This window comes from Phalacrocorax carbo, chromosome 1 (assembly GCF_963921805.1).
Source record: "Phalacrocorax carbo chromosome 1, bPhaCar2.1, whole genome shotgun sequence".
NCBI classification, from domain to species: Eukaryota; Metazoa; Chordata; class Aves; order Suliformes; family Phalacrocoracidae; genus Phalacrocorax; species Phalacrocorax carbo.
Genome location: NC_087513.1, coordinates 63,918,875 through 63,939,634, shown reverse-complemented (window position 1 = coordinate 63,939,634; position 20,760 = coordinate 63,918,875). Strand labels below are relative to the sequence as shown.

Here is a 20,760-nt window from a genome sequence, read left to right as displayed (position 1 = left end):
GACCACAGGCTGCTCTTTTCTGTAACTGATGTAAAAAATTTATAGTCAGTAGGTTACGCATCCAGATTCTTGCAATAAAAAAAAAAAATCGTAACTGTAAAAATAAGAGTGCAAATTTAAAAGGCTCCGTGCCATTCTGCTGCTTGAATGCCAAAAAGCCTGGAAACCACTCCTAGCTGGACACAAACTAGTTTTCCTCCTTATGAAGAGCTCCCTGCCCTCAGTCCAGTGGGGAGAACTTTGGTTGGTCTCATGCTGTGCCCATTGGAGTGGACTCTGGATCGTCTTCAGCTTCATCTGGAAGAAGAATTTGTGGGAGGTAACCCAAGGAAAAACTGAGGGCTTAACGCTGCGTGCCGCGTTCACCAGCACAGTTGGTAATGCTTGTCCTTGCTTGCCACAATATGGGTGCATGGTGGGAGCTGACCTCTGGTCTTTTTCTCTCCAACAGGTCATCGAGCTGCGGCGGCCTCTTGACTCCAGGCTTGAACATGTTGATTTTGAGTCCTTGTTCACATCCCTCAGTGTGCGGCACCTGAGCAGAGTCTTCGCCTCCCTGCTTCTGGAAAGGAGGGTGATCTTTATCGCAGACAAGCTCAGGTACCCTCGTCGTTTTCTTAAACAAAATGCTGCCAAGGAAGGAAGGCTGAGAAGACTGCGGTGACTGATCTCTCTGCCTTGTTGGTTTTTTTTCTTCTCTGCTCTTTTCCAACTTCTTATCTGATGTGAGTAGGGCTGTACTTCCCAGGAGTGGGGAACTCAGGCCATGCACCATAATTTCGCTTTGCAGCTTGCAAAAAGCATGCTGCATCTCGTCCCCAAGGAGAACCAAGTTCACTTTCCTCCAGATGGTTTTAGAGCAGAGGCCTGGTACTAAGGAAATGAAACCCCTCCTTTTACTCGGTGATGCTGCAGTGTTCCCCAATGAGAGAGGAACCAGGGGGGATCCTTGGAAACTCCAGAGACCTCTGGAGTTTCCAAGGATCAAGCCTCGGGCAGAGATCACCGTCCCTTCTGGGTTGTTCCCTGATGTCACAAAATCTCAAATCTTCAGCTTGTATTTTAACATTGGTTCTTAAAGACTTTATTCTTGTGGGAGGTGAAAGTAAAAGATGCAGTGAGGGGAAATGAGATGGAGGACTTCCCTCTTCTATGTTGAATCTGGGGGTCTTTTAAATTTTTTTTGTTTGCGCTCCTAAATTATGAAAATAGGCCCAGGTTTCTTTAAGATCTTGTGCAGCTGGTGGCTGGCAGCTCTCCAGCCCTTGAAGCACTTGAGGATTCAGGGAGGAGAGTTTGCCAAGGCTGGAGAAAGGAAAGCTGCCTGGATGAGTAATGACACTTAGGAGCACGCTCAGGTTTCAGGAGTGTACAATGCCCTAAGCTGTCTGTTTTCACAACTTCCAGGCAGCAGGCTGCAGCTCTGGGACTGAGTGCTGGGGCAAAGGATGGGGAGGCCCCTTCTACAGGAAAGCTAAGGGGAAAATTCATTCTGCAGGGATCCGGGGCTCTTTGCGGGCAGAGCTCAGGCAGTCTCATCACAGGAATAGGAAGGCTGGAGAGAGGGAAGCTGTAGCATCCAGGCAGCACTGGCTCCTCACAGGTTTTGGCAGCTGCCTTGGGGCAGAGAGGGGAAGATTTGCTTCTTTATAATCACTGATACATTATATGCATAGATATTTAGTATTCTGGATACTTAAGCCATGGATTTCATGCAGAGCATTCAGACTTGCATTGAAAATGAGAGGATTCATCCAAACGCTATATTTCTACATAGCATATATGATTTATGTGATAACTTATTGCGACAGGCTTTGTTTTCAAAGGTTTTTCTCCTCCTCTGTAGGACAAATTTTACATTCTGAGAAAATCTGTTAAGGACACAAATGACATTGTAATCTCTACATGAGGGCTGGTTGATAAAAGTAAATTGTAGGGAACTTATTTTTTTCCTTAAGGCATCACTTTAGAGTGAACCTTTATTTACCAGAACCAGATCTTTTCCTATCACATCTTTATATGACAGCACACTGCCATGTATTCTGAGCGTGGGGTGTGTTACAGAATATATCTAATTCAAAGCGCTTTGATGGGTTATGGTGGTTTTTTCCCCCTGCATCTTTTGTCAGTTTATCCACGGTCCTTAGGAATGAGTCCAGCTGCCCAGGCCTGTAAAAGAACATCAGAGAGAGCTATATAATCATAGTTTCTAGAATCTCTAAATATACCATAAACAGCTTTCTTCTGTGAAAAACAAAACAAAAAGAATTGTCACGTTTTAAAGATCCAGGGTTTAGGCCACAGGGCTCAGATTCAAATATTTACCATAGATTTGCCAACTCTCTACAAGACTTCTAATATTTGATGTTTCTGAGAAGACCTTGCTCTGAGCAATTTCAGGAGAGTCTTTTTCTTTTCCTGTAACAAAATATGAAGTTTCTCTGGCTCATTTTTGTGGAAAAAAAAAAAAAAAACCTTGAAAATGACCACAAAGGACTGAAAGGCTTGAAAAAACATAAAACAGAGAAAATAACCCTCAAAATTAAATAAACTATTGAATTTTAATCCAGTCCAGTGACTTGAGTGCACTGGATTGTTGAGCCTTTCATAAGGACAACAGCCTTTTCTACTTGTTGGTGGAAATTCCATGTTTTGAAAGCTGTTGGTATTACAGATACAGGATCTTCTGTCCAGATGATCCTTTTCCTGGGACAGGAACACATTGAACTCAATGAATATTAAGTAGTATTTACTTTAGGGGTGAAAATGCCAATTGCAGAAGAAAGAAAAGAAACACTTTTTGGCAATAGCTTAAGAGAAGAAAAAAAGAGATAAAAGCAGCTGTTAGAAACTGGTCAGAGGTTAGGAATGCTAGAAATAATCCAGCTGAGATGGATTAACAGAGAGAGCTCAGGTGACACAGTGAAAGATGCATAATAAATTACATTTATCATTCTTTTTTGCAGTTCTTCATGTGGGCACTATCAATTGCTATCTGTACATGTGTGTAAAGGTATGTCTGGGTGTGAGTGACAGAAAATTATGTATGCAACTTATTTACATCTTTTAATTGCTATGAAATCAGTGTGTGGGAGAGGAAAGCTGAAAGGTCTCTTGCCAAATACTGTGTGAACTGTGAAACGTTTTCAAGCTGAGCCAAAAAATGCATCTAACAAGTGTACAGCAAGTGAAATACTTCGTATTTTCCATCTTCAGAGTGAACACTGAGTGTTTTTTAAAGACCTGTCAATCCACAGCTTGGCAGCGGAAAAGGAAAGAATTTGGTTTATTAGGTTTTGGGTGGGGTTTTTCCCCCCTCTATTGCTATGGAAATGAATATACATTGCCTCGCAACCCAGGAAAATGACTGTGTTAAAATTAAAACTATGTTGGTCTGTGTAGTCTTCCCTAGCTTTTGTCTGTTTCTGCACTGTAAATTTTAGTCCTGGGTCAGTGGAGGCCGTGGCACGGGTTAGGCACTGCAGCATGAGAGCTGCTTTTGTTTCTAAGTGATTCTGCCTGGCATGCAGTTCAAGGCACTGAAGACCAACGTTTTAGAAGGCATCATCCAAATAAAAGTGGCCTGATTAGAGAAGGTACCTAGAGCTGGGCAGGTTCTGCTGGCCTGAGATGTGTTAGATTCAGAGGACTTTTTAAATCAGGAAAACTTAGATGGGCTTAAAATCAAGGCACCCTTTTTCCAAATCTTCTCAAAAGCCTGTTGTGGATCTGACCAACTCGAGCAATTGCCTCTGTCCCTGCCAGAAACCACAGCTGTGTCAACAACACAAAGTGGTCATTGTTATCAAAGGCAGATCTGAAAGAATTAGAGTAGACAATTTAAATGTGGTCATCCCCAGTAAAAGGTAATTAATCATCAAAAAGAAGCCTTTTCCATGTGCTCCAAAACCAGTCTGATCTGGGACTGCGAATCCCAGCCTCTCAGATTTCTTTTTTGTGTTGTGGTTTGGGAGAAGAAGAAACCCAAGGGTGAAGTTTGGGTGACAGATAATAGCGTTGTTTTTTTCAGGGCATCTTAATGCTCGCTTCTTCACCTGCACTAACCTGCCACGTCGGTGGGAGGCAGCGACGGTCCCTGCAGCTGGTGGAACTTGGCGTCGTGCTGGCAGGATTTGCAGCAACGCCGTGCAAAGTCACAGAGCAAAGTTTGGAAGCTCCTGCGCCTGTTAAATGTTGTAAACCAGAGCTGCGATCTACCATAAGTGAATCCAGATGTGACACAGTGTCAGAAATCCAAAGGTGTTTGTAAAATGAATCCTACTGTAGCAGAGCTTGTAAAAAAGAAAAAAACACTAATCAAACTGTCTTAAATTGCCAAATGCCAGCCTGTTTTCAGCGGTTTGGTTAGTTCAGGGAACAATGGGCTTCCCGACATTAAACTCCAAAAGGCTGATTGGTTCAATAGTGTTTTTCAGAAATCATTAAGTGTTCTAAACCCAAAGAGGGATTCAGCTTGGGGGGCTTTTTAGCATAGGTGCTTGCCTTTGGAGTGCAAAGCTGGAAACCCTGTAGTCAGTCTAAAGTTTGGGAGGAAAGCAACCAAACTGAGCAGCCAGCATCCTTCCTTAGAAGCTGTTGCAAGCCGTCAGGGTGTCTTTTTAGAGCAAGTCAAGCTAGTCTTGGAGCAAGTTTTACCAGGAGAGGAAGAAGAGTTTCTATGTAGTTGCAGCTGTTGCATTCAGATTCTGAATTGGCCGCCTCAGTTCAAGGTGGCTTCCAAGAAGCAGCAGGGTGCTGTGTGGGAGGTTTTTGCTTACGATACTGTGTGGCGGGAAGGTCTGTTGTTTGAGCAAACAAATGTCACAAATTGCTGCGATATCATTGTTCTGACCAAGGGAGTGCTCAGCTAGAGATGTCTGAGTATCAGTCTATATCCAAATCAGCCCTTTAGGGAGGGATCTGACACAGTTCTTTGTGTACATCAATACTTTTTAGCCTCTATGCTAGCGATATCTCAGTCTCTCCTGCCAGCTCCTGCGCAAGTGGTATCAGACATGCAGCTCAGCCGTGTTCCCTACATGAGGCTGAATGAACCCATTAAAATGTGCTCAGGATCTTGAAAGTGTACTTTAAAGACCTGTGGTACTTTAAGGAATAGCTGTGGAAACCAACATCCTTAAAACGCAGTGTCTTGTGTCCCATTTGAACAACTGGCATTGAACTTCCGTGGCCTGAGGGTAGTGCATGGCATTCCCCAGAGCACACTGCGATCACATTGCATCGATCACTTCATTCCTGGTGGCATCTGGAGCACACCAAACAAAACACAGCACCCCGGGTCCGTATAACTCCAATGGCAGAAGTTGTCATCATGGTTACGGTGCTTATGTCCTGGGATATCAGGATTTCGGTAGTGATGCTGGCTGTAGCTACCCAAAGGCATTGGCTGCCTGTGGTATAAGAGCCCTCAAATGGCTGACCAACGCTGAAACAGTTAGTGCTTTGAGAGTGCATTAAACTGTTCTGGTTGTGTTGTGCACATCAACTGTGGTTGATTCAGTGCACATCTCACAGAAAGGAGCTTCCAGCCTGAGCAGTGCCCAGAACTTCAGTGGCCATATTCACCTTCTGCATTACGACTGCAATGTAGTTCAGGCAGTCTCCCCCACTTCTGCTGGCTGAAGAGCACACGGTCACACAGATGGCATAAAAGGAATTTTTCATACTAGATTCTTTTGCAAGGCTCAGTAGCTGTGGTGTGAGTCAGCAGTCCCTTAGTGCTTGTTGCAGTGCTATATGCAAGAGGAGGGTGCTTAGGCTTGAGTCATTCCAAAGAACCGAGGTTCTGCTGGGCTCCTGGCAAGCTGCAGCTCCCTGAGACTATCTGCAGAGCGAGCCTGACTGAATCATATGCGGAAGAGACACCTCAGTGTTACCTCCTCTGTGTTCATCTCTGGGCTGCTCTGCCTTCAAAGGATGCTCACAAACCTCAGCCCTATCAGTATTGTTCCCTGAAAACATCTTCCACAGTGCAAAATGTTTCAGAGCAGAGATCACTAGGATTTATCCTGGAGGTGATGAGGCAGTCATGGGTGGAAAGGTGGAAGAGGAGGCTTTCTTTTTTACTTCCCACTGTGTGGTGCATACAATTTCAGACTTACACAGCTCTGTCTGTGACTTCCACTAACTGGACCTCAGCCATCTTTCCTCCCACTTAATCTCTCACGTACCATGTGTACTCGCTGGGACTTGAGAGCAGGGTTGAGGGAGGAACAAGCCACCATATAAATATAGTAGGAGACAGCATGATGTAATATCTCACCATGCCATAAATAATCACGTACTTCAGCTGCTCACTGTTCCTCTGTGGAGCTACCTGGAATCACAGAGATAATTTCCCTTGGTTTTCAAGTGCTGTCTATAAAGGCAGTTCCCACCTTTAGGCAGGGAAGTTGGATGTGCCTTCAAGATCAAGAGTTTGTGACAGAGGTGAAACTTCTAACACTTCCACCGTCAACCTCTCTTCAAAGAAGAGGAAGTCCAGTTCTGTTGGTCTAAGAGCAAGGCCACAGTGCTGCGCACAAGTCATGAAAGGAGTTATTTCAGCTTTCACCATGATGCTGCTGCTGTTATTACTGGGACTATTATCAGTCAGAAGCTGAGGAGTGGAAGATACGCTTTGCAGTAATGGAGGGGAAGAGAAGCCCCTGCTTTTGCATCTGCTAGATGGCGTGAAATGTATGGGTGTACAAGTAACACCACCTCGAAGGAGGTCTTTTAAAAAGATCTCACTAACTTGGAGTGCACTTCTAAAATGGCTCATTCACTTTTGTTGCAGCTCCTGTCAAGATTAGCTTATATGAAAGATACAAGAAAAATAATATACTCTGATACTGTTCCCACATTTTTTCTGGGTGGTTGGTGGGTTGGTTTTGGTTTGGGGTTTGGTTGGGGTTTTTTTTTGGTAAATGTTCCTGTTTCTTACTAGTTCTGTGTTTTCTCATTATTTTCATGTTATTTGCCTCAGATTCGTTATCTATCTTGCACGTGTGGTAGACACAGCAAGACATGGGCTTGCTGATGAGGGCAGGCACAGCTTGAGAGCAGCGATGGCGGGGCAGCCAGCAGGAATGAATGTAGAGAAGGGAGGGGGATAATCTAAGACCTTCCTAAGCAAGGATGTGGAACTGAGGGTTTTTTCCTATCTAAAGCCTTAAAGCTACCAGCCTGTGACACAGCCTTTGAAGGGTCCTACTCTGTTTTTTATAGAGTATCCCCTTAAGAAGACACAAGCCTCTGGGAGTGCAGGGAGAGGAAACTGTTCCCATCTTGTGACGAGACTTTCTCAGCGCACAAGTCCCAAGTGCCTGTCCCTACCTGTTGTAGTCCTAGGTAAAATTCTCACATTAAGCAGATTCCAGCCCGTCCCCTGGGATTTACTTATCTCCAAAAAGCATCATGTGTTTAATGATGTTTACTGCCTGATTACTTCATACAGTCACACTGATGTCCCAGCAACCATAATCTGAATTTATCTGATGAAAGCCAGCCAGCTGTAGCCCAGCTCAGCGTGTGTTAGTGTTACAGCACAGGGATTCAAATCCACCAGACTTAGCTGGAGCAGGGGGCAGGGAGGGAAAGCAGGCTTTGCTTTTCAGAGCAAGCTTGAGTCCACACCCATCAAACCCCTTCCCTCTCAAGTCAGCAATAAACTGCCAGATCCAGGTTGCTGAGTGTAAATTCCCCCATGGAGTTTAACAGGAGCCAGCTGCGCGCCCTTCCTCGGCAACGTGAATCCTCCTGGCTGCACCAGCCTCCCTCCCCTCCTCCAGCCTTTTGAAACCTGGATGCTAGTAAAACAAAATGACGTTATATACAGGGTTTATAGCGGTGAGCCTTCCCCCTCCCTTGAGGCATACAAATGCTTCCAGACCCAGAACGGATGAGTAACTGGTGCCCTGCGGTGAGCTCTGCCGTGTCTGACTGCAGACCTCGCCTGCCTCCTGCCAGAGAGCTGATGGGGTTTCTGGATGGACCGTCTCATAAGTTGACAGCGAAGGTGCTTACAGCCAAGCCGCTGGTGGCATTTGAAGGGGGAATAAGGAAGGCTGCGGTCCCATGAACTGCAGGCAGCATCCTGCAGAGGATGGCTGTGTGCTCCTCTCCTGGGATTTCACTCTCCTGTGGTTCTGAGTAGCCTTGGCAGGCTCCACAGGCTGCGGGGTGCCTGGATGGCCTCAGCTGGAGACCACTGCCTTCCTTCTTCCCCCATGCTCCAGCATGGCTGCTAGGAGCTACCAGTATGATTGGGAGTGATAGAAAAGCATGCCATTGGCATGCAATTACTCCTGCTAAGGGTTGCCCAAAGGCAAAGCGTGTATCCTGCACAGGTAGCAAGCCAAGGGGCAGGGGTGGAGCATGGCTGGAATGACCTGTAGGAACACATGGGGACCTTGTGGCTACAGGTTGCGCCCAGGGCTTTGCCGGGGGTCCAAGCAGGCCATCTAGCTGTGCTGACAAGGCCAAGAGTATGGCCAGCAGTTAAGTGGGCCACAGTACAGCCCAACAGATAGCTGCTGTAGTGATAGAGCCCGACTTCATCACACAGCTGCGTGCTATGCTGGACAGCATAGCCCCTGTGCATTCAAACCTTTGGCTTTCTCATGAAAGAGAATAAATTAATTTCTCTAATGAGAGGCAGTGGATTGGAAGATCCCATGTCTGTGTGGTATTTCTCATCGGCACTGGAGGAGCAGATGCTGGATTAAGTGGTCTCCTGTCACATGGGCGTGGGTCAGAACTGTCTTTCAAAACGCGGGCTTCTGTTCTGGGTCACTGCTTCTGAAGCTGAAGAATGGGGTCAGAAATTTGGCAAAGCCCCTAGTAATTACAGAGATCAACCAGGGAACAATTGAAAGAGCCCTGACTCCTAGGAAGCACCACTCATCTCCTGACTGATCAGCCATTGTCCTTGGTTGTGTTTCATCTTCCAGCACTCTCTCCAAATGTTGCCACGCCACGGTGGCCCTCCTGTACCCCTTCACCTGGCAGCATACCTACATCCCTGTGCTGCCGCCTTCCATGATCGACATAGTGTGCTCACCCACCCCCTTCCTCATCGGCCTGCTCTCCAGCTCCCTGCCCCGCCTGAAGGAGCTCCCGGTGGAGGAGGTGAGCCATGCACCCTCACTGCAGCCTTGCTCTCGGTCTCTTCCAGTGGGCTGAGTTGTCTTCTGTCCCAGAAAGGCTGCTTTTAAGAGTCTGCCTTGGTAGCTGGTAGCGTGAAGGTGCCGAGCTCTTGCCCTCTGGCTCCTGCAAGCATGGGGTGAGGGAGGAGGCGGACATTCCCCAGGGAGGCAGAGGGCAGAGGGCTGCGCCTCATCTGCAGCTTGGGAAGGAGGCGGGCTGGGATCTCCCACCGTGGGGCTGCTGCTGCTGGTAGGAGATTGTTTCGTTAAAGTTTCTGTTGGTTTCTGCATAGTGCAGTCTAAGGGCTAAATATAAAGTCTGCCAGGCTTGAAGTATGATCTCTACAAATTGCCCAGGATAGCTGCCCCTCGAATTAACACAGGTGCCTAATGAAAGGAATAAATAATTAAGAACTGGACTCATGGTGCACAAGAGTGAACCAGCAAGGCTGAACATGGTCAGGGAGACATTTCCCTCCCTGCCCATCGAGGGGACAGCACATGGGGAGAAAAGACAGAGCTCTGACCCCGACGTGGCGGTGAGGAGCGGTGGGCTGGGCTTGGAGCACAGCCTCCTGCTGTCCGAGCTGTTCTGTGGTTTGTGGCGACATTGTTAGAAAGCCGCAACGAGGGCTCCGCTCTTGGCTCCTGCTGGGTGCGGGCTCCAGCTGCAGTGGTGGGTAGGTGGAGTAGGGGCAGGGCTGAAGCGTTTTCTCCAGAGCAGTTACAGATTAAGATAAACTCCAATGTGGAAATAATGATCTCTTTTTATTCTTCCTCTCTTGTTCTAGGTCCTCGTTGTTGACCTTGTAAATAACCGGTTTCTGAGACAGGTGAGCAGAGCTATTTCATATCCTTCTATCCCCTTCTCCCACCACACCTTACCTCCATCTGTGTTTTCTGACCTGCCTGGCTGGCTGGATTGCTTACCCCCCACGCAAACTGAGGCAGGATTTGTGGTTGGCAGTGTTATAGGGGTTACTGTGTATGTATGGCATATGAGAGTCCCAGACCACAGCTGTTGAGGACTGAATCATTGTGCACTATTTCTTGCTCTGTTTTTTTTTTAAGAGGGGAAACAGTGGCACTTGAGCACTGCGGGCCCTTAGGTGGCATCCTGTAAGGCCGAGGGCAGTGCCGGAAAGCCTCAGCTTAGCACTGTCTGCTGGGGCGCAGCGTGGGCTCTTCCAGCCTGTGTCTGTCAGTCCTGCTCCTACCGCATACCCAGCCCTGAGCAGGGAAGGGAGCCTTGATGATTTCTTCAAATCCCTTGCTGCCTGAGGAGCTTGTGATTCCTTACTCCTTGCACTGGATGGGTCACAATTAGGAAGCTGGTAAACTGGAACTGAGCAGTTGCTCTGCAGATGAAATTGCATGCTGAGTTTTACTTCCCTTTGTTGTAGAGAGTTGGAGCAGGATATTGAAGGGAAGAGGATAGTGGAGCAAATGTGTTCCTGGCCTGAGAAGCTAGTTTTTCCTCTGAGCTCTTCAGAAGAAAGTTGAGCAGTGCTCTCTGCATGGTGCCTGCCATGCCTCAGGTCCCAGGTGTGGAATGGGACAAGTGCACCTCTTGCTGCAGGGAGTAGCCTGTGGGTGAAGGCCACTCCTTTGGTGCAGTTCTCACTTGCCAGCTGCCTTTGCTTTACCTTGCATCCTCTTGCCTTACTTTACTTCTCTTTTGGAAGTTTAAGCTAAATCACGCTGTCTCAGCCTGGGCTAGTAGGAGCTTGCACATGGTCACCATCAGTTCCTTGGTCTATGGGAACTCGCTATACCTCCGTAACATGATCGATCGGTGCCTGAGCAGAGCTGAGCAGGCAGTTGTGCTCACCTGGCTGCACGCCAGCATTGTTCGGATACATCCTCTTTGTGGTGGTGCGAGTGCTGGCAGGGAGACGGTGGGGCCACAGGTGAGCGCTGCCTGGGTAGACTCTCGGATCGGACACCTGAAATTCTTCCAGAATAGGAGAATATTTGGGACAAGACACCCCCTTTCTCTTTCCTCTCGTGCTTCCTAGTCCTACACTAGGTGCTGGGAGCATGCCAAGCATGTTACGCCTTTTCCCTCTTCCTCTCCTCACGGTCCATTTTTAGTGCTCCCCCTGCCGTGCTGGGGATGGGATAGGAGCTGGTGAGAAGGACAGGCTGGCTGTGTCCCGACTCCAGGCCCTGAGGAGGTGGCTCTGTTTTGCAGATGGAAGATGAGGACTCCATCCTGCCCCGCAAGCTGCAGGCCGCCCTAGAGCACATTTTGGAGCAGAGGAATGAGCTGGCGAGTGACAAGGAGGAGGGCCCTGTCAATGGCAAGCAGGGTAAAGCCCGGTGCCTTTCAGCTTAAAACCATGTCTCTTCCTGACCCCTTTTTCTCCTGTCGCTTCTTAGGGGATAACTAGGCTTGTATTGAATTTAACACCACAGAAATTGGAGGTAGGTGAGGATTTTGGTTGAATCTGTGTTAAATATTCCATTGCACCGGGGACAGTTCTCTTTGTGTGAAGAGAAACAGTACTTACCCCTTCCTGGCTCTGTCCGTCCTTCCCATGTGGCTCCAGGGAACACCTGTACTCTTTTAGCGGGGGTCCCAGAGGCCAGTCTTTGGTGCTGACCATGAGAATGATGCAGGCTCCTCCAGGGGACAGTCCAGTTGCAGTCTCAGAGGCGGCCATGTGGCTCATGGGCGTCTGGGCTGAGACAGCTCTTTGGGGAGCAGCATGGGCATCTCCGGATTGCAGGGGAGCCAAGAAAAAGCTCGGTGGCTTTCAAAGTAGTAGCAGCCCTCTCCTCTTCCATGGCAGGCACTTCCGAGGAGGCTCTCTCTCGAGCAGCTTTTTCCACTCAGGCTAGATCTTAAAAAAGCCAGGGAATTTGTGCCCAGGACTTTTCCTAGCATGTTCTTACAACACTGTCCTCACTGCTGCCTCTTTCTTTTCTCCTTAGAGACTAGCCCTTTGAATGAGGTGGTGTCCGAGGCCTTTGTCCGTTTCTTTGTGGAGATCGTGGGCCACTACTCCCTCTTCCTGACCCCCACCGAGCGAGAGGAGCGGACCCTGCAGCGCGAGGCTTTCCGCAAGTCTGTCTCCTCCAAAAGCCTCCGACGCTTCCTGGAGGTCTTCATGGAGACACAGATGTTTGGGGGCTTCATTCAGGAGCGGGAGCTGCGGAAGCAGGGAGTCAGAGGTGAGGGGCTCTGCCTGGGCGCTGCAGTCGTGGAAGCTCCGCTGTTGCTCCCATGAGAGCCAGGAGGTGCTCAACCAGCCGCCAGCTCCATATCCAGCACCGTGGCTGGAGGCTGCAGTGTCCGTGCAGGGACACCGGGAGGGATGTGGTAGGGAAGCGCTAGTGCAGGCTAATGGTTTTTTCTGACACCCCTTTGCAGCCTTCAATAAATCACTCGGGGTTTTTTCTGTCTGTGTTTCCTTATCTTCCCAAAGGGGAGCATCGCCTCACAGGAGCGTGGTGAGACGTAGTGTTTGCACAGTGCATGGGAACTGGCTGCTGGAGAACAGGGGCATTTTGTGCATGATCTGGTAGTTTCTTGCTGAGGTTGGGGTACAGGCATGCTTCACCACTGCAGTAAGGGACATAAGCATGACACACATATCCTCCATGTATGTGCCTCTTCCGTTCCACATTGAATTCCCATCAGGATCCTCACAGAAGGGGTACACTGCTGGAATGATTCCTTCCCATGTCTAGAGGCTGGACTGGTTACAGCTGTTTTGGATGGTATGGATGCTTGTGTCCTTCCCAGAGCCGATCCTGTTTTTCACTCCTGTTACCCCGTGGTCCCAAGGGCCCTATTGGCAGCTGAAGTTTCTCATCCCTGCTGCTATCCGGTGCTGGCTTAGCAGGTTCCTCCCAAGCACTAATGAGCAGTGGACACTTGAATAGGTGGCTGCATAAAGAGGGTTTGCAGTGTGGTAAATCCATGTGACGATTCCCCAGACGATCTCACTTTCTGGACTTAGATGTGTTGTAGCAGAACAAACAGGGGTTTTCTCTCTCCCACTGTGAGGTAGAAAAGCTCAGTCAGCCTTGCAGTGGGGAGAGAGGAGGCGGTAGCAGGGCTTCTTGGCTGGGAACCCTATGGACACGGTCCAAAGCTCCTGTTCCAGATCTGGGCTCAGCTGGTGGAGGAGGTGGGGTGAGTTGTTCCCTCTTGTGTACAACAGTTATTGGTAAGCTGGGACAGTATGCTTTCAGGTGGGCGTTCGTACTTTCCTTTGTAAGGGAGCAAAATAGAAGTTGTTAACTTCTTTCTTTCTGCAGGTCTGTTTGAGGTACGGGCTCAGGAGTACCTGGAAACGCTTCCCAGTGGGGAGCAGAGTGGAGTCAATAGGTTCCTGAAAGGCCTAGGTAAGGAATGAGCAAAACCCTTGGCTTCTCAGGAGACTTCTTGTTGCCTTCAGGTTTGGCAGCAGAGAAGCTGCTGAAGGGTGGCAGGACTCTGCTAAAGGCTGCCTGTGCTCTGAGCCTTGAGTGAGCAGTGCCTGGCCACATATCCCTGCTCTGGCACGCTGTTGGCTCTGCCCTGTGATGTGCCACTTGCCTGAAGGGAGGTAGAGACCAAAGTTCGGGCCATGAACTACGTCTCTGTCTTCCAAAGGAGATGGGTGGGCCCGAGGAGGCAGTGGAGCAGCCAGTGACTTGCAGGTGGTAGATGCAGTTCCTAATGGGGGGAGCGACAGAGTCACCAAGGCCTTCAGGTTTGTCCAGTGACTTGGTCGTGGTGGGAATCGCTCTGGAGTATCCTAAGGTTGAATCCATTTTCCACTGTAAGAGGAGCTAGACAGGAGCTCCAGGCTGAGGTTAGTCATCGGACACCATGCTGTTCAGATTGCATCCCTGGCCCTCTTGCCTTCTTTTGGCCATTTAAGAGCACCGGTGTCTGTGGGGCTGCTGTGCCCTGCCTCTGACCGCCACACACTCTGGCCAGGTGACCTTAGTAATACGTTCACCTTCCAGGACTGCTGGGCAAATGGGCTCTGGAATGTGTGCCTGGGGGCTTGCGGGGTCCCAGTCTGCGGAGCTGCTCCCAGCGGGGTGGGTAGAGCTATGACCGGCTCTGCAGGCACCTACTTGAGCTTTGCAGGGCAGGTGGTTGTGGATAAGGACCCAGAGCTGGCAGCGTAAGCTTGCTCAGCTGGTGGTGGTGGGGAGAGTGACACTTGTTTTGCCTGTTACTGCAGGGAGCCCATTTTCCTTTCTCTGTCTCTCCAGGTAGCAAAATGAAATTTCTCCACAAGAAGTAAGTGCGAAGCACATCCTCGTTCCACAGAAGAGAATGGCTTTACCATTTAACAGCAACAAATCAGGCTATTATCAACCGTTCCCATTCAGCCTGCTCCCAGGAGCCAACAGCCTTGGGTGAGCTGACCACGGCCGGGATGTGCTCGCACAGACACATGGTGCCGCAGGAAGATGTGATGGCTGCGGGGCTGCTGGGACAGGTTTCTGGATACCTACAGTACCATGCACTGGACCAAGCACTCTCTGAACTCTGCACTAGCACGTTGCAGGCATCCCAGTGGATTAGGTCTCTTTAGCTAGTCATTTCTTTGTTTTGTTGTATTTTTCTATTTATATTGGGGTTAGAACAATTATTAACCGATGACTCTTGCCCTGCCTCCTCTCTCTGCCTGGTGCTGCAGGAGGCCGAAGCGGGACTCCCACGGCACTGAGCAGGCAAAGCTCAGGCATGGAGGAGGGGAGGGACAGAGGTGTATGGAGATAGGTCTCTGCAAAGTGAGGACGCTGAGGGCTGCGGGGATGATGTGGACTGACCAGGAGGAGCTTCCAAGCAAGGGAGAGGGGTGAGGGGAAACCACTAAACCTACTGAGGACTTGATGGGCCAGCCAGCTCCCCGGGTGGCCCTGCCGGGGGGTCCTGGCACAAGGAGAGGCCTTTCCTTACACAGTATAATTAAAAACGAGTGGTGTAAAAGATGTGTGGACCCTTGGTGTTTTGGGGAGAGGGATGAGCTGTGTCTGCTTACCGGCCCACCTGGCATTGTGAGTGAGCTGGAGAGGACATGTAGCATCCAAGCCCTTGGCTTGGCCAAGCTCTCGGCTTCCCCATGAGCCTCACAGTCCCAGTGGCCTCATTCCCTTGCCTGGCTGCTTGCAGGGGGAGCCCAAAAAAGTGGACCTCACCTGCAGGCTCTTGCCTGGGAGACCCCCTTCCCAAAGGTCAGAGGGGCTCTCCTCTCCTGTCTTGGGTCTCGCTGCCAGGGAGCACAGTGGGAAGCAGGCAAGGGGAGCATGCCTGCTGCTGCCTTCTGACCTCCTGGTAGGGGAGAAGGGAGAACCTGCCATTGCTCACCTCTCCTCTGTATGTTTTGGTGAGGAGGAAAGGTGGGGTGGTGGCAGAGGAGGCATGTGGAGGTGGGGCAGGGGGTGAGGGCTCTTTCCAACTGGTGCAAAAGCTGTTTCCTTGCAGTGCTTGTGAGGGTAAAGTCAAGAGCAGCTGGAGCGTCCTCAGGTCTCCTCTGCTCTTCAGAGAGGAAGCCAGAGGGTTGCTCTGCTGTGGCCTGAGGGAAACCCCTTCCCCAGCTCTCGGAGGGTTGCCGAGTGAGACCTGCGCACGCATACCTTTGCTGTGGGCAGCTGTGCTACACTGGGCTATGCCGGGCTACACAGGGCTACCGGAGGTTTTGGAAGTGGTCGGGGTGCCCCTGTGGTCAGTGGGCTTTCCCAAGCAAGAGGGCCTTGTCGACCAGCAGTGGGGTTCACGGGAGCTCACCTCCACACTGTGGGTCCAGTGCTGCTCTGTGAATCTTCTGAAGCCTGCCTTTCCGGGGTTTCCTACAGCAGCAGCCTCTTCCCTTGCTGGATTTAAGGACTGAGGAAACGGGTTGTGGTAGGTGGTGGCAGCTGGGTGGGTGGAGGGGGAGTGCTTGGAGAGATGGTGCTTTGCCAGCTGCCGGTGTGATGGGGCTTGTTATGTCTGTGACAGGTGCCACTGGGGACCAGTTAAGCTGAGCAGATGGCTCTAGGTGGCGCTGCTTGAGCAGGGGCTTGGTCCAGGTGACCTCCAGAGGTCTCTTCCCACCTCAACCCCTCTGTGGTTCTGTGGTGAGCACTATAAATGCAGGACAGCAGTGGTGTCATGCCGGGCAAGGGGTGGGTAGGCAGCACCTGCAGCTCCACGCTCTCTAGCTCGTGTGTGGGGACAGTTGGTAGAGGGGGGAGAGAAGCCAGCAGCATTTATCCCCACCCCAGGCGTCAGGCTCCCACAGGGGTGGCCAGATGGGGAGTGTAGGGGGCCGCCCCTTGGGTCTGCCGAGCAAAACTGGCACTACTTAAAGCCTAGTCTGTCCCAGAATGCGGTGTTGTCCCACCAAAGGAGACAAAGGAGACGAAGGAGAAGGGGTAGACTTCAAGGTGAATCAAATGCTGTCTTTTTAAATGATGTTTTTCATTTTAATGGTAGTAGAATGGGGTTCTGCAAAGCTGGGACCACCCGCGCAGGCAGCCACGATGCCTGCAAAGCCTTGTGGGGCGCTAAATGAAGCTGATCTCATGGCTCAGCTCAGGCCTCCAGAAGCAGGTGTCCTGCATGGTCCCGCTGCCAAGCCTGTGCCTGGGGGCTCTGCGTTCCCCTTCTTGAGTGATGCTTTCAGCAGTGCGGGACTTCACCTTCCTCGCCTGGCAGGAGCTGTGGTGAGGAGCTGAATGGGTTTCCTGGGCTGCCCGATGCCCACAGGCTCCTCAGCTCAGCACGAACTTCTGTGTGAGTGTGCTGAGGTACTGGCAGCTTTTCCTTGCAACATCCTACTCGCTCAAATGAAAATGGGTTGTGAAATAGCCCCATTTGTCTCATTTGGGGGCACCAAGTGGGCTCTGCCGGCACTGGGCTTTGTGGCCGCTCGGCGCTTTGGCTGGCAGCTCTCAGGAAAGTGGGAATCAAGCCTGGCTAGCCTACAAAATACAGAGGGGTGTTACAAAACAGCAGCATGAGAAGTGCAGTGAAAGAAACATTTACAACTGTGTCATGAAGGATTTAAAATGAAACTCGGACAGAGAGCATTGGCCTCTGGCTGCAGGACAGCTTCTCCAGTTTACATGGAGCCGTGTTGTGCCGGGATGGGCAGGACCCTGCGCCCCTCAGGGCTCTGGACGCTTTGGAGGAAGCCACCTGCAAAGAAAAGCCATTAAGACTGGCTGTTCTGGGTCTGACCATGGGCACACATGACCTCCCGTGGAGGCTGCCAACGGCAGACGCACAGAGAAGGCTGTGTGAACAGAGGACATACACTAAGTACGCCCTATATATTATAAACATACACACTATATATACTATATATACACCCAGAGCATTGTACTTGCCTATTGTACGTCCCACAGCCAAGGATTTCCCACCCCAGAGCCGGTGTCTGTGTGTTTAGTAGCCGTGGATGAGTTTCTCCTCTGTGACCACAGCGTGCATGTGGGTGTAGACAAACGTGCTAAGGCAAGAGGCCAGGCCAGGAGCAGTACGGGTATACGGATGGGTATGGGAGAACTGGGACACTCGCTCTGCGCTGTTAAACGTTAAAAGCCGCCATCTCTGCGCCCTGATGGTCCCTGATTAATTAAGCAGCTCACGTACGCCGACGCGAGCAGCCCTGCAGAGCTGGGAGCCTGTGGTGCCCAGGAGAGCCACGCTTGTTGACTCCTAAGCCACCAGCTAAACCCTGAGCCCCACTTCCCTTTTTGGCTTTCCTGCACAGGCTGTCAGCATCCTGTGAGCGCTCAGGGTGCCGGGAAAATCCCAGCTCTTAAAGATACTTACTGGAATGTCCCAGTCACCTGTTCATCATTGACAGCGGCCAGTGCTGGCAGGACAAACAGGGAGCCCTGTGCGGCCGAGTTTAGGGGACGAGACCCTGCCCTGCACAGGGTAGGTCTGATTTGGGTTTGGCGGGGTGTAGCTGAAGGGCTGTGCTTGTGGGCGGCTGCATGTGGGGATCCCTGGTGCCAGCATCTGGAGGGGCTTGCAACCTACCTCTCTGCCGGGAGACGGCTTTCAGGTCACAGGTGCCAGCAGGCAGCTTGCAGGTGTAGAGCCCCAGGCAGCCGCCGCAGTCGGAGGGCTTCTGGCAGGGCCGGGACTGGATGCTGTGGCAGGAGTGCTACGGGGGAGGGAGAGAGATGGATGCGGCACCAGCATCCAGCCTTGCCCTGCCCTGGGACCCCCTGCCAGTCACAGCCATGTCATCGTTCTGTGCTCAGGCTGCTGAGGGCTCCAACCCCGAGGAGCCCGTGCCACACGCAGACTCAAAGAGATACTTTCTGCGTAGGCTTGGGCTGCCCGAGAGCAGCCTCTTGTAAAGTCAGAAAGTTTCCTTTTGGGGTGTGCGTGCCCCACAGCTGGTGAGTCAGTCGTTTTGGGGTGGCGTGAACTGCTCAGCCCCAGGACCATGCTTGGTGGGGGCTGTTGGCTCCAGCACACTCAAGCTGACAGCAGTGCAATGCCGTGAGATGAGCTCCAAAGAGCCTCTTCGTCTCCCCCAGATGGGCAGGCTGCAGGTTCTTATTAGAAAGCAAAGCCAAGTTGCAGAAGATTATGGTATACTAGGATGAGCATTTACTGCTGGGTGTTTGGTTTCCATTTAAAATGGTAAAATAACATAGTAAAACCTGCAGTAGTGGGACAAGCTGCTCACCAGGCTATAGAGCAGCACCTTCATACAAGGGGCTGGAGAAGTTGGGGCCTGAGGAAGCCGTTTCAGGGGCAGCTCGTTACTGCTTTTGGCAGGAAGCATGCGAAGTGGCTGGCCCCCGTGGCAGAATGGCTGCTGCCTGTGCAGCACAGCTGGGTGCCCCCAGCCCACCTCCTGGGCGTGGTGTTTTGGGACACACACCCAGACCTGCATTCACCTCCTGACCCGCTCACTGCCTGCGTGCACAGTGTCGGCTTTGCTCTAAGCCTCACCAAGTACCAAGCATTTGGGTGGGAAAACTGCTGGGAGCTCCAGTCACAGTGCTGTGCCGGGAAGACGCTCTCCTTTCCCTGCATTGCAGCATGACAGTGCATTTTGGGGCTGTCCTGCCTGGTTTCGCTGTCTCTGTGCTGCGCAGACCTACCAGAGCTGCTGCTGGGTCCCCATTATAACAAAGGTGGTGGGTCAGTGACATCCTGCCTGCCCTGGAGGAACCCACGGAGGTGGAAGAACCCGTCCCCTTCATTAGGCGCTCATAACATCATTATGCACAGCCCCTCCATGCCCTGCAGATGGGTCAGCCGAAGGGGCTCACCAAGCTGCCTGACTCTGAGGCCAGAAGCGGGGGGGGGCTTCTCCTCCTGGGCCCCCTCACTCCTGGGCCGCCTGCAAACCCTCCATGCAAACGCTCATCCCGCTGGCCGAGGGCAGGTTGTGCTTACCGTGTCCCCGTTGAACTTCCCGTGGCCCTTCAGGTGATGGCTCCGCCCTGGGCTCCTGCTACGGGAGGACCGCGCTGGGAGCCTCCAGGGCTTGCTGGGGGGGTCCTGCTCGCCACTGCCCAGCGGGGGCTTGTCCACGGCCTTGCTGGGGGACCCGGAGCCAGGAGGGGCCTTTCCCGCCAGCTTCCACACACCAGCCATAAGGTGGCTGCCCTCTGAGCCCTGCCTGGGCAGGTTGTCCCCTCCATCTCCAGGTGGCTGAGGATCTTCTCCATGGCTCCCAGGTCCTGGCTGCCTGTCTGGGGCACCAGCCCGGCCCCCCAGTGCCTCAGATGGTGCCAGGGCCAAGGAGAGCAGCACCAGGAGGAGTGCAGTGACCCTCAGTGCTGGGCTTTTCATCCTCAGGGCCTGGCTTCACTTGGGGTCCTCCTGCCCAGAGATGCTGTTGGAGGCAGGAGCAGAGGTGGAAGCTGCTGCTCTTCCCTACCTCTGGATCCAGCCAAAGTGATTTTTATAGCACAGGGACCTACCCTGGGGGCACAGCCCTTTTCCTCCGCCCCTGCTGTGTCCCACCTCCCTGCTTTCGAGCAAACCCAGCTGCTTGTGTGGGCTCCCATCCCCCTCCCTTGCACTCCCAAAAGCTGCAGCACCCTCCTGCCATGGCCACCCGGTCCCCACCTCGTGACGGGCACACATGTACCTAAGCACGGGCACACGGGGTGTCTCGCTTGCGAGCGCAGAGCCTTTTAGCTAAACAACACTTGCAAGCAAGGTCTTTGTAAAGGGGGGGCTGCCGCTAAATGTTTGTGCATGGGAGAGGGAGGAGGGATGTATAAGAGCAAAGCGTGTCCCTTTGGCCTCTGAAAAGGCAGCTGTTATATTTGCATTTTGGTTTCCTAAGGAGGTAGCACCAATGTGATACAGCTTTGTCAGTTGTCCAGCCCGCCCCTTGTGCCTTTTCAGCTCTTTGCCCAGTTTTAGCCAAATCCGATGGGAAGGTGGCAGGCTCAGAGGGAAGGAGTTGCTACGAGCCTGGTGAAAGGGGTCTGGGTAGAGGGAACACATCCAGTTAATGCCTCTGTCCATTGCAGTGGGAGCTCATTTCTTATAAAAGAGCAGAGCCCACATGGGAAAGTTGTGTTTGACCAAGCTTTGGTTGGCTTTTGTGTTGCGTTAGATACTGGTGATCTGCTCCTCAGTCAGGGGTCCTCGCTAGTGGGTGACCTCTATATGAAACAAAGGCTG

General features: G+C 51.5%; 2 protein-coding genes across 5 annotated transcripts in view; one reads left to right on the top strand and one right to left on the bottom strand.

The window, feature by feature from the left end:
- Positions 1-15,093, top strand: part of DENND2A (DENN domain containing 2A) — a 61,472-nt gene extending 46,379 nt beyond the window's left edge. For all 4 annotated transcript variants that reach the window (XM_064456939.1, XM_064456911.1, XM_064456921.1 and 1 more), the window contains exons 14-20: positions 452-600; positions 8,955-9,132; positions 9,941-9,982; positions 11,344-11,461; positions 12,087-12,326; positions 13,419-13,505; positions 14,370-15,093. In XM_064456939.1, coding sequence (XP_064313009.1) covers positions 452-600; positions 8,955-9,132; positions 9,941-9,982; positions 11,344-11,461; positions 12,087-12,326; positions 13,419-13,505; positions 14,370-14,401 — 846 coding nt within the window. In that variant the 3' untranslated portion in view covers positions 14,402-15,093. The remainder of the gene's footprint in view (positions 1-451; positions 601-8,954; positions 9,133-9,940; positions 9,983-11,343; positions 11,462-12,086; positions 12,327-13,418; positions 13,506-14,369) is intronic.
- A 1,447-nt stretch (positions 15,094-16,540) lies between these two features.
- LOC135314332 (uncharacterized) lies at positions 16,541-20,682 on the bottom strand. Its single transcript, XM_064457212.1, has 3 exons — positions 19,516-20,682; positions 18,136-18,262; positions 16,541-17,286 (listed from the first exon to the last, which is right to left on the bottom strand). The coding sequence occupies exons 1-3, from the start codon at positions 19,912-19,914 to the stop codon at positions 17,210-17,212; spliced, it is 603 nt and encodes a 200-aa protein (XP_064313282.1). The 5' UTR covers positions 19,915-20,682; the 3' UTR covers positions 16,541-17,209.
- Between the last annotated feature and the right edge of the window lie 78 nt (positions 20,683-20,760).

Coding starts and splice junctions, on each gene's coding strand:
- LOC135314332 (XM_064457212.1), bottom strand. CDS start 19,914: ATGAAAAGCCCAGCACTGAGGGTCACTGCACTCCTCCTGGTGCTGCTC. Junction 18,263..19,515: donor GGAAGTTCAACGGGGACACG/GTAAGCACAACC, acceptor CCTCCCCCGTAG/CACTCCTGCCACAGCATCCA. Junction 17,287..18,135: donor AGCCGTCTCCCGGCAGAGAG/GTAGGTTGCAAG, acceptor TTTTCTTTGCAG/GTGGCTTCCTCCAAAGCGTC.